Genomic DNA, 12,517 nt, shown 5'->3' with positions numbered 1-12,517 from the left:
TCATCTCAAAAAGTCATTTATGTGATCTTATGCATGCACCTTTAGACTTTGCTGTAGCCTGTGAATGCATGAGCACTTCGGCTTGAAACTTGTGATTTCAGAACCTGAAAAGTCATTTTCACATGTAGTTCTGGCCCCTGTAGGAAAGGCACTCGCTACGACAGGTGGTGTCTGTGAGAGTGAGAGAATCCTTAACATGAGCACACATGATAGTTCAATAGTTCAAACCCCTCTGGTTGATTGATATATTTCTCCAATCACAAACTATCACTGATCATGTAAATCTTCTTTACTATTACACTTGCAAGATTATTCTAAGTCACCTAAATAAAAGTATATCAAGGCGTGAGGCATGTACAATTATGATTATACAAATGAAAATGTGAAAACCTATGTTGATTTCCAGTATATACATCATCCTCAGGAGTCGGGATGCCTCAGATTCATGAAGAAAGCAAAGATGTTGACATCCAAATTCCAAGCGAAACGAGCCCAATAGTAGCGAAAGCTTGCCCAAATTCATATACAACATTTTGTTGTTGGAATGGCAAGCGTTGCCAGTCTGTTCTCCTGTGGATGATTCAAAACCAGGGTTAAGAGAAAAATAAAAAAATTAAAAAAATAAAGGTGGTGAACAAACCATGCATGCATGTAGATGTAGAACCAGAGACATACCCTAAATCCGCAATTACGATGCTGATATTATCTTGTGACTTTCTATCCTGTAAAATGTGTAAATCTTAGGTCATAAGAGAACTACCCAAGTAAAGAATCGAACCACTATGGTCAGAGTAAAACACATTGTCCATTTAATTAGTTGTTACCAGAGCAGCTTCAGCAAGCGCGTCACAAGCTAGCTGAAATCAGAAACAGAAAGTATATGTAGTTAAGCACTGTTCTAGAATCAATGTACTTTTCCAAATACAAATGTGCAGTCCATATATACCTGGACATCTCCATGTTGTCGAAGCTGATTCCTTACAAAAGAAACCGCATCTGAACTGAAATTGACAGCAACAAAAAGTCAAAAATTTGAAGGTGACTAGTCTTCTTGTGAATAAATTGAAGAGATAATATGACAATTGTCTGAAAGTTTTACTAAGCAATCAAGAGTGTCATGACGATACCTGTTTATGTAATCCCATAAGCCATCAGATGCTAGCACTAGAAATTCTGAGTCTGCCCCAAGACTTGCTTGATAAACGTCTGGAGATGCAGTAACAAGGTCTCCACTGAATTGCACACTGGCACAACATAAAAGGGGCAGTTCTATAATTGATATTTTATGATATAATAAAGTAAAAAGAAAGAACAGTCTTCTTTGCGCTACTTGCTCCGTGACTAGAGTACACTAGTGTTTAAACCATGTGTTCATGATATGCTTAGTAGTGATGAACTGACCAAAAAATCCTGAATTACAAGAGAAGAAGGCCAGGAAGAGAAAAATTGATGCAGGTAGTAGTCATAAGATATACAAGATTACCTACCGAGAAACAAATTTCTCCGTCCATCTTCCTTCTTCAACTCCTTTCTTCAGCATCCTTTCCATTTATTAAAATTCAACAACCCTCAGTAATGTGCATAACTTGATTATCCATATATCAAAGCTTACATGAAAAACTAACAAATTCATCCCTCAGTTTTAGAATTATGATCAGAAAGTTAAAACACTGAACTCGTTTTTCTTTGTCTTGAACCGCATGTCACCAAAAGCACGAGATACAGCAATGTCTCCACAAATTCTTCCATTGACGATCTATAGACACCACATGTAAATTATCAACCAATGAAGATAAGACCAAAATAAAATGTGATGACACATTGGAACGAGGAAAAATGCATATGCAACAACACCAATCAGTTAACTGTTGTTTGCAAGGTTAAAACCTTACAATGTCTTTCAAGCAGTTACTAGCTCAGAAAAGGTAAAAACTAAGAAATAAACAGAGAACAGAAAAACACACCCATCCACCTGCTTCTCTGATTCTTTTAATTTCTTGAAGACAGACCTTGTTGCTTCCATATGGTCGATGAGGACTGGTCAACACCTCTGCTTTTCCAGAACAAGATTGAACCTGCATCAGCCAGTCAGCTGATAAATGCAGCAAATTATATACAATCCTTTCTATAAAAGGAGCCTATACATACACCAGGAGAGCACTAAAATAAAAGCACATACCACAGATGAATCGCCAACATGTGAAATGAACAGCATATCATTCCCAACGAACATAACAGTAGCTGTTGAACCAGACTCAACTTCCTCCCCATTCCTTTCAAGCCTTTACAAAATGAAACACCATCTAAACCTTCCATGGAATAATATCGAATACACAATCATATTTGCGACTATATACTATACAAATTTCATGGAAATGCCAAAATGATTTCTTTTTGTTCTCTTCTCTAAACCATGTATATATTTGCTTACCAATCCAACAATTTTGCATCAACTTTTTCAAAAGCCTCCTGTAATGCCTCTCTAATGGCTTTGATATCTTTCCCACTCAATAGCAAACCACCTTGTAAAGCCGCACAACACTCTTTGTAGAGCTCATCTCTGTGATCAAACATTGAAATTATTCAAAACGTTAAATTCAGCACTCAGTAAACTATATGATGATTATATACAACATTAAATTGCCCAAATAGTAACCAACTAACCAACCAACTTACTATCTAACAAACTAACCCATAAACTGAACTTATCCAAAACCGTGTAGCACATGCTTTTTTTTGGCAAAAATCGCACCTTCTTATTTTTTCACCAAAATCTTCCCACCTCCAAATCATAATTTTTAAGCAATTCTCAAATTCACATGACTCAAAAATCTCGAACCAATTATTTTTTTACGATTTTCCAAAGTCAGAAAACAAAACAATAAACTCATTAAACAAAATAGTTGCATCTAGTAATGACCAAAACCTGAGGAACTTGACTGAGGAGAAGCCAGCATGTCCATCAAAAACCGCCGCGAATGAATAAGCATCAAGGCCATCCGACCGGACAACAACGCCGTCTTCCATCTCTTCCCGCGCTCCCTGCAAGCTCGTAGATCCCCACCGAACTCCGGCGACAGCGGCAGAGGACGATCCCGGCGCGTCTATAGCAATCGCCGAACAGAGTGGGGTAGTTGACTTGTTACAAAAGCCACTGTTTTTGTTGGTGTTTGTTGTGGTTGTGGTCTTGAATGCGCCACCTCCACCTCCACCTCCACCGCTGCAGTTGTACTTGGCTAAGAGGAACCTCTGCAGTTGTGGACTTAACAGAGCCATGCAACCCTACTAGCTAGCGCTGCTGTTGCTACTGAGTTGAACCGGTGAGTTTGGGACGAGTTGTGAGCTGAGAAGGAAACTAATGGTGGATGTTTTGGTCTGGTACGTGAAGGATAAGAGAGACCAAGGAGAGTGAAGCTGGGCCTTTAACTGATTTAACGGATTGGGTAGTAAAGTGGGACCCTTTGGTGCATTACCATTGGACCAGGTTTGCCACGTCAGATGTGACAATCGGTTTGACTTTCAACGGTTTTTGATTCACTTTGAAATTTCGGATTGATCCCGAAAAGGATGAGCTGAGAAATTTTATGAACAGACTTTTAGGGAAGACACCATGTTCTTCTTCAACAATCTTCAAGACAAGTGTAATCTGGAAACAACAATTGCCGCCTAGAAATGGTGCCGCCCTTCAAGAAACCCTAGTTTCTACTATTACCGTGCGCTATTCTTCAGTAAGTTACTCTTATTGGAGAGGGAAAAAAAAACAATTGTTGTAGAGTTGAGTATTGAAGATTTTGAAAATCAAGGAACTATATCACAGGAGAGAAAAAAAACAATTATTGGAGAGTTAAGTATTGAAGATTATGAAAATTAAGGAAGCATACAAAAAAATATACCTTATATATTATTTATATGATAGTATCTTAATTAATATCTTAAATTACCAAAATAAAAGATCGAGAAGATTAACATATGGGTGAGATTCGGATTGTAATGAGAAAAAATTTACTTTTTTTTTTCCTATTGCGTACAAATTATAGATACATCAGACTATCTTCTTTCTCTGAGAAAAAGCATTCAAACTGTTTGAACTTGTATCTTTCGAGAGTATTGCAAATTCGAAAGTCATGTTTGGCATATGGAAGAAGAAGAAGAAGAAGAAGAAGAAGAAGAAGAAGGAGAAGGAGATATCAGTATTAGAGAGTGCAAACGTTGACAAGATATTTCGACGTTCAAATCAGCCGCGCACTGTGAGATTCACGATTAAACTGATGAGCCGACGATATTTTTCATTTCCAAACTTTCGCAGTTGGGTGAGAAAGATTAGCTAGGACTAGTTTGAAATCTTATTGTTCTATAAATCAATGTCTCCTAACCTTTTGGTTGCTTTATTTCTTAGAAAGACATGTTTGGCAAATGGAAGAAGACGAAGAAGCTGGCCAATATGCGAGTAGTAATGCCGCTTGGTGACCAGTTTCCACCTCCACAAAACAGCGACGGCTATGAAATAATCCAGCTTGAAGTCCGACGATATGTTCCAATTTCAGACATTGACACGGTGAGAAATAAGGAGTAGTTTGAAATCTAATTGTTGCATATATAAATCAATGTCTCCCTAACCTCTTTGTTGTTGTTTTATTTCTTATATATGTTTCTCTTCTTTCTTTCTTTCTTTCTTTCTTCTCCTTAGTCTTGCCCTATTTTCTCCTTTGTCTTGCGGTGCCTACAAGAATTTGAAGATAGAAGGACCCAGAACGGGCACGGTGGCACGAGCCAAGAAGGTTAGGAAGACCATTCGCAGGCTGCTGGATTACCTAATGACACCTCCTCCTTGTGTTCGTCAGACAAAGATGGTGACAGATCAATAGGAAGACTAGTAGCCTTTTAAGTTATTTTGTAGGTCGTTGGTTTATTAGAAGAGCTATTTTTGTTGTTGGTTTTGGTTGTGGTTGTGGTTGTGGTCTTGAATTAATGATGCCCAATTGTATCCGGGTACGAAGAAACTCTACAAGACTGTGGGCTTAACAAAGCCATTAGCCACCACTAGTGCTACCGGAACTGAGTTGAACCGGTGAAATACAACATGAACAAAATAAATTGTACATCTAATCAAGTTAATCACAGGGCTTATGATGTATGGAGTGCCTAATGTGAAGGCTGACAAAGTTGATATTGTTGTAGGATAATAGAATTGTGTAGAAATAGTTGTGTGTATTATTGATAATAGGAGCCCTATATATAGGGAATTACAAAGTACCGTAAAGGTAATAGAGTCCAAACATAATTAGGGAATCTATAACTACTCCTATTACAACTCTACAACAAACCCTAGTTTGTAGAGGCACACATTATGTCGATATCCTTCAACACTCCCCCTTGTGCCGCTCAAACTTGGTGATGACGCTTTGATTGTTGCCTCGTTAAAAACCTTGCCAGGTAACAAAAACCCTGTGGGACAAAAATAACCCTGGTCGAAGGACAAAAAGAGCACAACACGTCCTTCACTCTTCGAGATCGAACATGTAGACATCATGCCTCCCCCTGATGTCAATATCTCCCCCTGATTGCTACAATCATGGGAGTTCGGATAACTTTCTCAATCCGATGCTCTTCACATGTTTCTCGAAGGTGGATTTTGGTAACGACTTAGTAAATAAGTCCGCTACATTATCCTCTGATTGGATATGGTTCACTTCAATATTTAGAAGTGCTTGTTGTCATTTTGATGGAGGGGATGAGGAGCACGGAAGGTGGCATTTTGCCTTGTGGGGTCCGATCCCACACTTCCGTCATCTCTTTTCTCTGTAGGGATAGAACAAGCCCATATCAATCGTACATCTCAAGTATTGAAAGATTGTTTTTATACCAGTCCAATGGCGTTGCGTTGGCGCATGGCTACATCTAGCCAACAAGTTCATAACAATTGAGGTGTCCGGTCTTGTATTGTGCTAAGTACAATAATGCGCCTATTGTACATGAGTAAGCATTCCTGCTATTAACACGTCTTCGTCATCATCCCTGGGACGAAACGGATCCATTTTAGGGCCAAGACTACGGACGACCATGGTGCATCTTTGACTTTATCAAAAATGTCTAAGCATCTATTGACACGGTATACAAAACCGTGTTCTCCCAAGGTCCTTCCCCTCAAACTCGGATTTCAGGTGTTCAGCGGTTTTCCTTAACTCACAAGGGTTCCAATTATGTTTATCAACATAAACCGCGACAATTGCAAATCCGGAACTTGTCATGGAAACGCGTGGGCATAGTTCATCATATCCCTTCCCAATCAAGTAGTCATTTTAGTGAGCATTTCAACCTCGTTGCAAATGCGCTCCGTGGTCTAGAGCCACTTGACTTGGGTAAACAAAGTCCACAAGAACCTTCATTATATTCCGTATCTAGATCCCCATAGAAATACGTAGTGACCACATTCGTAAGCTGCATGTTCAGTTATTTGGAAACTACCAAACTGACAAGGTAGTGGAGTGCAATGACATCCATTACGAGAGAATATGTCTTCTCGTAGTCGATTCCAGGGCGTTGTGAGAAACCTTGCGCCATAAGGCGAGATTGCCATCTCTTTCTCTCATCACGCTATCTAACGAAGACCTATTAATGTCAACAGGTTTTATGTTAGGAGGTGTTGGCATCTCAGGCCCGAAATCCTTCCTCTTCGTTAGTGAATCCAATTCAACCTGGATCGCATCTTTCCATTTAGGCCAATTTTCTCTACGTTGGCATTCTTCAACGGAGTAAGGTTCGATGTCATTGGTCTCAATAATTCCACGTCCTCATGTACACTAGTGTAGTTCGTAGAGATCTCTATATTCTCAGGAATTGGTTCTAACATTGAGGCGTCCCCCAACGATGTCTCTTGGACATAACCACAATCCAAAATATTCTCATGAGATGGATTTTGAGTATCAATGATCAATGGATCAAGTTGTGCCAAACTCGCTCTCTTCTTAGGAAGAGAATCCATCGAACCTATGGGTCTCCTACGCTCTCTAGCGGAACCCATGGCCTATGACGCCATTATGCCACCTTGTGGCGTCACCATATTACCATCCATGGTAGTGGTGCAGTACCCATCTTCTCTGGGTGGCACCATGTCCTCTTGTGGGGACATCAATCCTTGCAGGCATGTTTGCAGCAAGTATATGTGATCTCGTCACTTTTAGGGGATCAAGATGAGACATAGTGGGGACAGACCACGACAATTCCTGTCGTTCCTGTTGAACATTGACGTTCTAATCTCCCCCTAACGACGGGAAGACTGTCTCATCAAAGTGACAATTCGCAAATCCAGCGAAATAGAGATCGCCTGTCAAGGGTTCTACATAGCGGACTTACAGTTGGAGACTCATGTCCAACAAATATATATATATATATATATGCATTCGTTGCAATGACTCATGTTGATGCGCTGTGGCGGCGCAATTGGCACATGAATCGCACACTCAAATATGCATAAATACGAGATATTAGACTCGAACCCAGTCACTAGCTGTAACGCAAATAAAAGTTGAGTGGCTGCTATGAGTCGTAGACGAATTAGCATAGCTGCATGCGATATTGCATAACCCAAGCGGAAATATTGGTGCGCATTACCAATGTCCGGGCTACCATTGTAGTCGTTTAATGGTGGCTTTTCCGCGAGATCAATTGGGTGTGTACATGGGAATATGATACTTGATATCAATACCCAATGATATGCAATAGTCATCGAAAACTGTCGATGTAAACTCTCTAACATTATCAGGTCAAATTGACTGAATGGGATGATCTGGGTAGTGAGCCCGTAGCCATATGTTATGTGCTAGGAGTGTAGTATAAGCAGCATTACGAGTGGATAATGGCACAACACGTGACCAGCGTGTTTGCGTATCAACCAACACCATAAAACATCTATATGGTCCGCAAGTTGGTTGATCAAATCCATAGAATTCCCTTGGATTCTTTGTAAGAATGGAATTATTTCCTCAATCTCCTTTGCATAGGATGGTCTCAATCCTAAATAACAGGCTTTACAGAACGAAACATGGGCTTTATAATCAACCAATGAAGGTTTTGGTTAAGCCATAATGTCACAATAGACTTGAGAAGTAGAGAGAGGAGTTTATGGCGTCAATGCCATGTATTTGCCGCAGGGGGTAGGCGGCACTGGCCATGTATGGCCTGTCTTTGCACAATCATGACGCCATGAGGCGCATGTGCAGCTCCTCGAACCAATTCTTGGTTCTTACTTTTCTTCGTTCTGAAAATGGATGTCTGTGTAAAGTCTTTAATACACGGATCATCATGTCAAAGCCTATATGTGCCAAAATCCCATAAGTCGTCTCTCATGACATAGTTGGATTCAATAACTCAAATAGTGGTTGCATACAACCCACTAGAGCGACACATAAGTTTCTCTAATACTCGTTTACGTTCGTAGTCATTAGAGGTGATGCAAAGGAACTCTGTCCATTCTCATAATGTGTTTCCACATGAAAAACATTGGCTCTTATATAATAAAGTTCGAATTAATGTATGTCCAAGACATTAAGTAAAAGAATTGACACTTTATTAATAGCCAATGATTACATCAAAGTTTCCAAAGTCTAATCCAAAATAAAATCAAAGTAAGACACATTGTAGTCACTCTATCCGTTTGGTAACTCCAATCAAATATGACCAGGGAAGTAGAGAGAGATGTTGGTGGAGCGAGGCTCTCTTAAGTACCAATAATCTCAATGACTTTCCTAGACATCACATTTTATTGGGTCCGCCACATAAGAAAGAGTTAATACAATTGTCATTTATTGACTAAGGCAAATTGCCATTACAAAAGTTCTTGGAAAAATAAAAAGGACTAATCTAATCAAAGTCTGTTGCATCCATGTGCACTTCATCTTCAGCTTTGAAGTCCTCTATGGTGAGATTGACATCTCCACCATCTTCTTCTTCTTCTGCAAGGTACACTTCTTGCTCTCTCAGGTCCCTATATGCCCTGTATCTTGCAGCTAGTTCCTCACTTGCCTTGCATTGCTTGAACCAATGCTCAATTGATCCACATCGATGACACTCATCATTGCGGTTGCCTCCCTTTAATTGAGGTGCACGTTGTGCACGTTGTGGGCGTTCCCTAGGAGGGTTGGTGCCACCACCACGACCCATGGTACCTCCACCACGAGCCATGGCGCAACCACCATGACCACGACCACGACCATCTCCCCCACGTGTGACATTGCCACCACGTGTATCCGCACCAAACTTGCGGTTTCCTTCCTTATTAGGGCGGTTATATGGACCCATACGTCCTTCATGTCCCTCATTAGGGTTTCGTTCCTTGCGCCCTCTTTTGGGTGCATTATAATTCGCCTCATGAACGCTCTTAGTTCCAATGGGCCTTGAATTATAATTTCTCACGAGTATGTTATCATGTTTCTCAGCTACAGATATGATATTGATAAGCTGATGAAACCTCGTGATCCGTCCAGCATTAACCTCAGTACGGTATTGCTTTGATACCACAATGGCTGAGACGGGGAAGGTGGAGAGAGTTTTCTCAATTAGCTCTTGCTCTGTGACAGGTTGTCCACAGAATCGCAACATGGATTGTAAGCGAAGAGCCTCTGAATTATATTCAGCAACAGACTTGAAGTCAGCAAAGCGCAGATTGTTCCATTGAACTTTCAAGTCAGGGAGGAGGGAATCTTGGACATTGCCAAAACGCTCTTCTAGCGCTACCCATAGCTCTCTTGCATCCTTGATCGACATATACTCCAATCTGAGTGCTTTGTCCATATGACGTCGCATCAAGATAACTGCTTGAGCATTCTTTGCAGATGTTCTGATGAACACAAGATCCGGGTTAGGTGCCTGGATTATGGGTAATATTCCCTTTGAAGTGAGATGGTTCTCAACATCGGTTACCCAACTGTGGTAATCTGAGCCTGTTGAGTCAAGCATGGGAAAGTCGAGTCTAGGTTCATTCGACATCCTGAAAATAAGAAGAGAAAATATATTAGTTTCGGAGCTAAACTTCCACGAAAACTAAATAATAAGATTTCCGAGCTATGCTACCAAGAAATCAATTTCCAAGAATCTCTTTTGGATTAAACCAAACAATGATGTTTTAATATGGTCACAATTTGATGCTTACGGACGCTCTTAGTCCAAGCATTGTGAACGCTCTTAGTTCACACGAACACTCTTAGTTCGTTTAATTATGAACACTCTTAGTTCGTTAAGCGTGAATCCCCACAATTCCGCTTTGTTAAATATCAAACTCATTTGGCAACATATATTCCAATATTTGCAGAAAATAAAAGGAATTTAAATACAAGAAAGCAGCAACCTTAATTATAAAAACTTACGTGATTGTTCTTGGCTTGAAGACACGCGCGTGTTGATGCAGGCGTGTAGCTAAAATAAGATCGCTGGAATCTGGTCGGAAATGGCAGTTGGTGGGCTGCCCTTCTCCCTTCCCCTTTTTTTTTTCTTCTTTCTCCTTTTTTTTTTCTTTCCGGGCCCAACCCTTTCCCTTTTTTTCTTTTTTTTTTCGGGCCCAGCCCTTCTCTTTTTTTTATTATTTTTTTTTTTCGGTCTTCTTCTTCTTTCTTTCGTTCGTTCTTCTTCCTCCTAGGCTGCAGGCGGACTGGGCTGCTGCTGGTGGTGCAAATCGGAGGCGGTGCTGCTAGTGGGTCGCTGCTGCAGTTCGCTGGTGGTATGGGTGCAGGGAAGCAGCGTACTGGTGCTCGGGGTTGCGGGGCTGCTTAGCGGTGCTCGGGGTCGCAGCGTACTGCAGGGCTGCTGAGCGGGCTGCGGGGTCGCGGTAGGCTGGCAGGGACGTGCAGCAGGAGCAGCGCAGTGGCAGGGAGGCTGTGGTGTGCTGGCAGGGAGGCAGCAGCGCGCAGGAAGCAGTGCAGGCAGCAGGGGCTGCAGTGGGCTGCTGGGGTGAGGCTGGTGTGCTGAGCCGCAGGCGTCTGGGCGCGGGGGCGCTGGGGAGGAGGCCGGCCGGGCTGGGCTGCTGGGTTTGCAGGTTCGGCCGGTGAGGTGAGATGAGATGAGGTGAGGCTGAGGCAGGCCGGAATGGAGATTTTTTTTTTTTGTTTTGTTTTGGGTTGGCGGCAGAGAGGAAGTTCTAGGTTTTTTTCTTTTCTTTTCTGAAGCTAGGGTTAGAACTCGTGCTGATAACGTGTTGTAGGATAATAGAATTGTGTAGAAATAGTTGTGTGTATTATTGATAATAGGAGCCCTATATATAGGGAATTACAAAGTACCGTAAAGGTAATAGAGTCCAAACATAATTAGGGAATCTATAACTACTCCTATTACAACTCTACAACAAACCCTAGTTTGTAGAGGCACACATTATGTCGATATCCTTCAACAGATATAGTTCAACGGCGAGTTAACCTTATGGCCGGGGAAGGTGTCAACATTGTGGTCAGTGCTAATGCTGGAAATGATCCTTCCTACTCGTTTGATCACCTTCGGGAGGAGAACAATTGCGATTGGAACAACTGACGCTAGGGTTTTTCAGTGGTGCTGGACCATCTGACCCAAGACTAGCTTATGATGCATCCTGAATTCCTGAGTTTGTGAAGTAGAACCTAAACAGGGAGAGAAGTCATGACACACATTGTTGACTATATAGAACAAAGATAGAAAAGACCACTACATTCAACTATAAATATATCTTCATTGTATCAAACAATGCCATGATAACTTTGCTAACTTTAGTATGTCGAAACGAAAAACATACACCCTTTCTCAATTCAAGCTCTAAGATGTCGAAAGGGTTGCAAATTTCTTCATCACTCACTTTCATTTTGGACCTTTGTTTTAAAGATGAGGGCAAAGGGATAACATTCTTGAACCATTGCTATATGTTTCTTGCATATTAAACTTTCCATCACACAATGTCATACAAAGAGTTTGAAGCTCACAGTTTCAGCTGGGCTCTGGCTTTGCCACAATACTGATTAGATGAATAGGAATGAACTTATAGCTGATTGATGGTGTATTTGAAGAATGATGAGGTAATCCAAGATCAACACCAAACAACTTATTACCATCGAAGGTGCTAACCTTATTATTAATTACAGCCATCTGATATGCCCATCATCTTGCTTTCATGTTCATCAAACATACAATAAAGGTTCAAATCAAAATTGCAGTCTTGCCCGACCTTTGCTTCAGCATTCATGACAAAAGTTCCATTGTCATTATGACCATCCTGGGATCCGACTGAACTACTGCAGAAGAAAGATGACTAGATGAACTGTAAGATGCATTTATGTTCACCTATCTTCTGAAACCGGGCAACAAGGAGAATTACCCCTTGGATCACATGACTTTATTTTGTACATGCCGGCCACTTTCTTGATCCAGCTTAGGCTATTCTAGTGGAAGGTATAATAGAATGAAAAAAACTCATCAAGACAATACTATGGCATGTGTATTTGTTAGTAATGCTCGATTTGTCTTCTCAAAGAAGGATCATCATTAGCTTCCCCTCCACTCCCCT

At 41.0% G+C, this 12,517-nt stretch overlaps 3 protein-coding genes across 3 annotated transcripts; 1 reads left to right on the top strand and 2 right to left on the bottom strand.

The window, feature by feature from the left end:
- Positions 1-213: 213 nt before the first annotated feature.
- On the bottom strand, positions 214-3,411 carry LOC133717975 (protein phosphatase 2C 57). Its single transcript, XM_062144742.1, has 11 exons — positions 2,927-3,411; positions 2,432-2,560; positions 2,180-2,282; positions 1,965-2,075; positions 1,677-1,756; positions 1,488-1,541; positions 1,128-1,244; positions 947-1,001; positions 825-857; positions 676-722; positions 214-570 (listed from the first exon to the last, which is right to left on the bottom strand). Exons 1-11 carry the CDS (start codon positions 3,274-3,276, stop codon positions 444-446), a joined length of 1,206 nt encoding a protein of 401 aa, XP_062000726.1. The 5' UTR covers positions 3,277-3,411; the 3' UTR covers positions 214-443.
- Positions 3,412-4,001: 590 nt separating this feature from the next.
- LOC133713582 (uncharacterized) lies at positions 4,002-5,149 on the top strand. The gene is made up of 3 exons (XM_062139614.1): positions 4,002-4,310; positions 4,397-4,555; positions 4,688-5,149. The coding sequence occupies exons 1-3, from the start codon at positions 4,125-4,127 to the stop codon at positions 4,781-4,783; spliced, it is 441 nt and encodes a 146-aa protein (XP_061995598.1). The 5' UTR covers positions 4,002-4,124; the 3' UTR covers positions 4,784-5,149.
- A 39-nt stretch (positions 5,150-5,188) lies between these two features.
- Positions 5,189-11,379, bottom strand: LOC133713581 (uncharacterized). The gene is made up of 2 exons (XM_062139613.1): positions 10,362-11,379; positions 5,189-9,985 (listed from the first exon to the last, which is right to left on the bottom strand). The coding sequence occupies exon 2, from the start codon at positions 9,982-9,984 to the stop codon at positions 8,860-8,862; it is 1,125 nt and encodes a 374-aa protein (XP_061995597.1). The 5' UTR covers position 9,985; positions 10,362-11,379; the 3' UTR covers positions 5,189-8,859.
- Between the last annotated feature and the right edge of the window lie 1,138 nt (positions 11,380-12,517).

This window comes from Rosa rugosa, chromosome 6, assembly GCF_958449725.1.
Source record: "Rosa rugosa chromosome 6, drRosRugo1.1, whole genome shotgun sequence".
Taxonomy (NCBI): Eukaryota; Viridiplantae; Streptophyta; class Magnoliopsida; order Rosales; family Rosaceae; genus Rosa; species Rosa rugosa.
The sequence above is the reverse complement of the archived record's forward strand: the minus strand, read 5'-3'. Positions and strand labels throughout refer to the sequence as shown.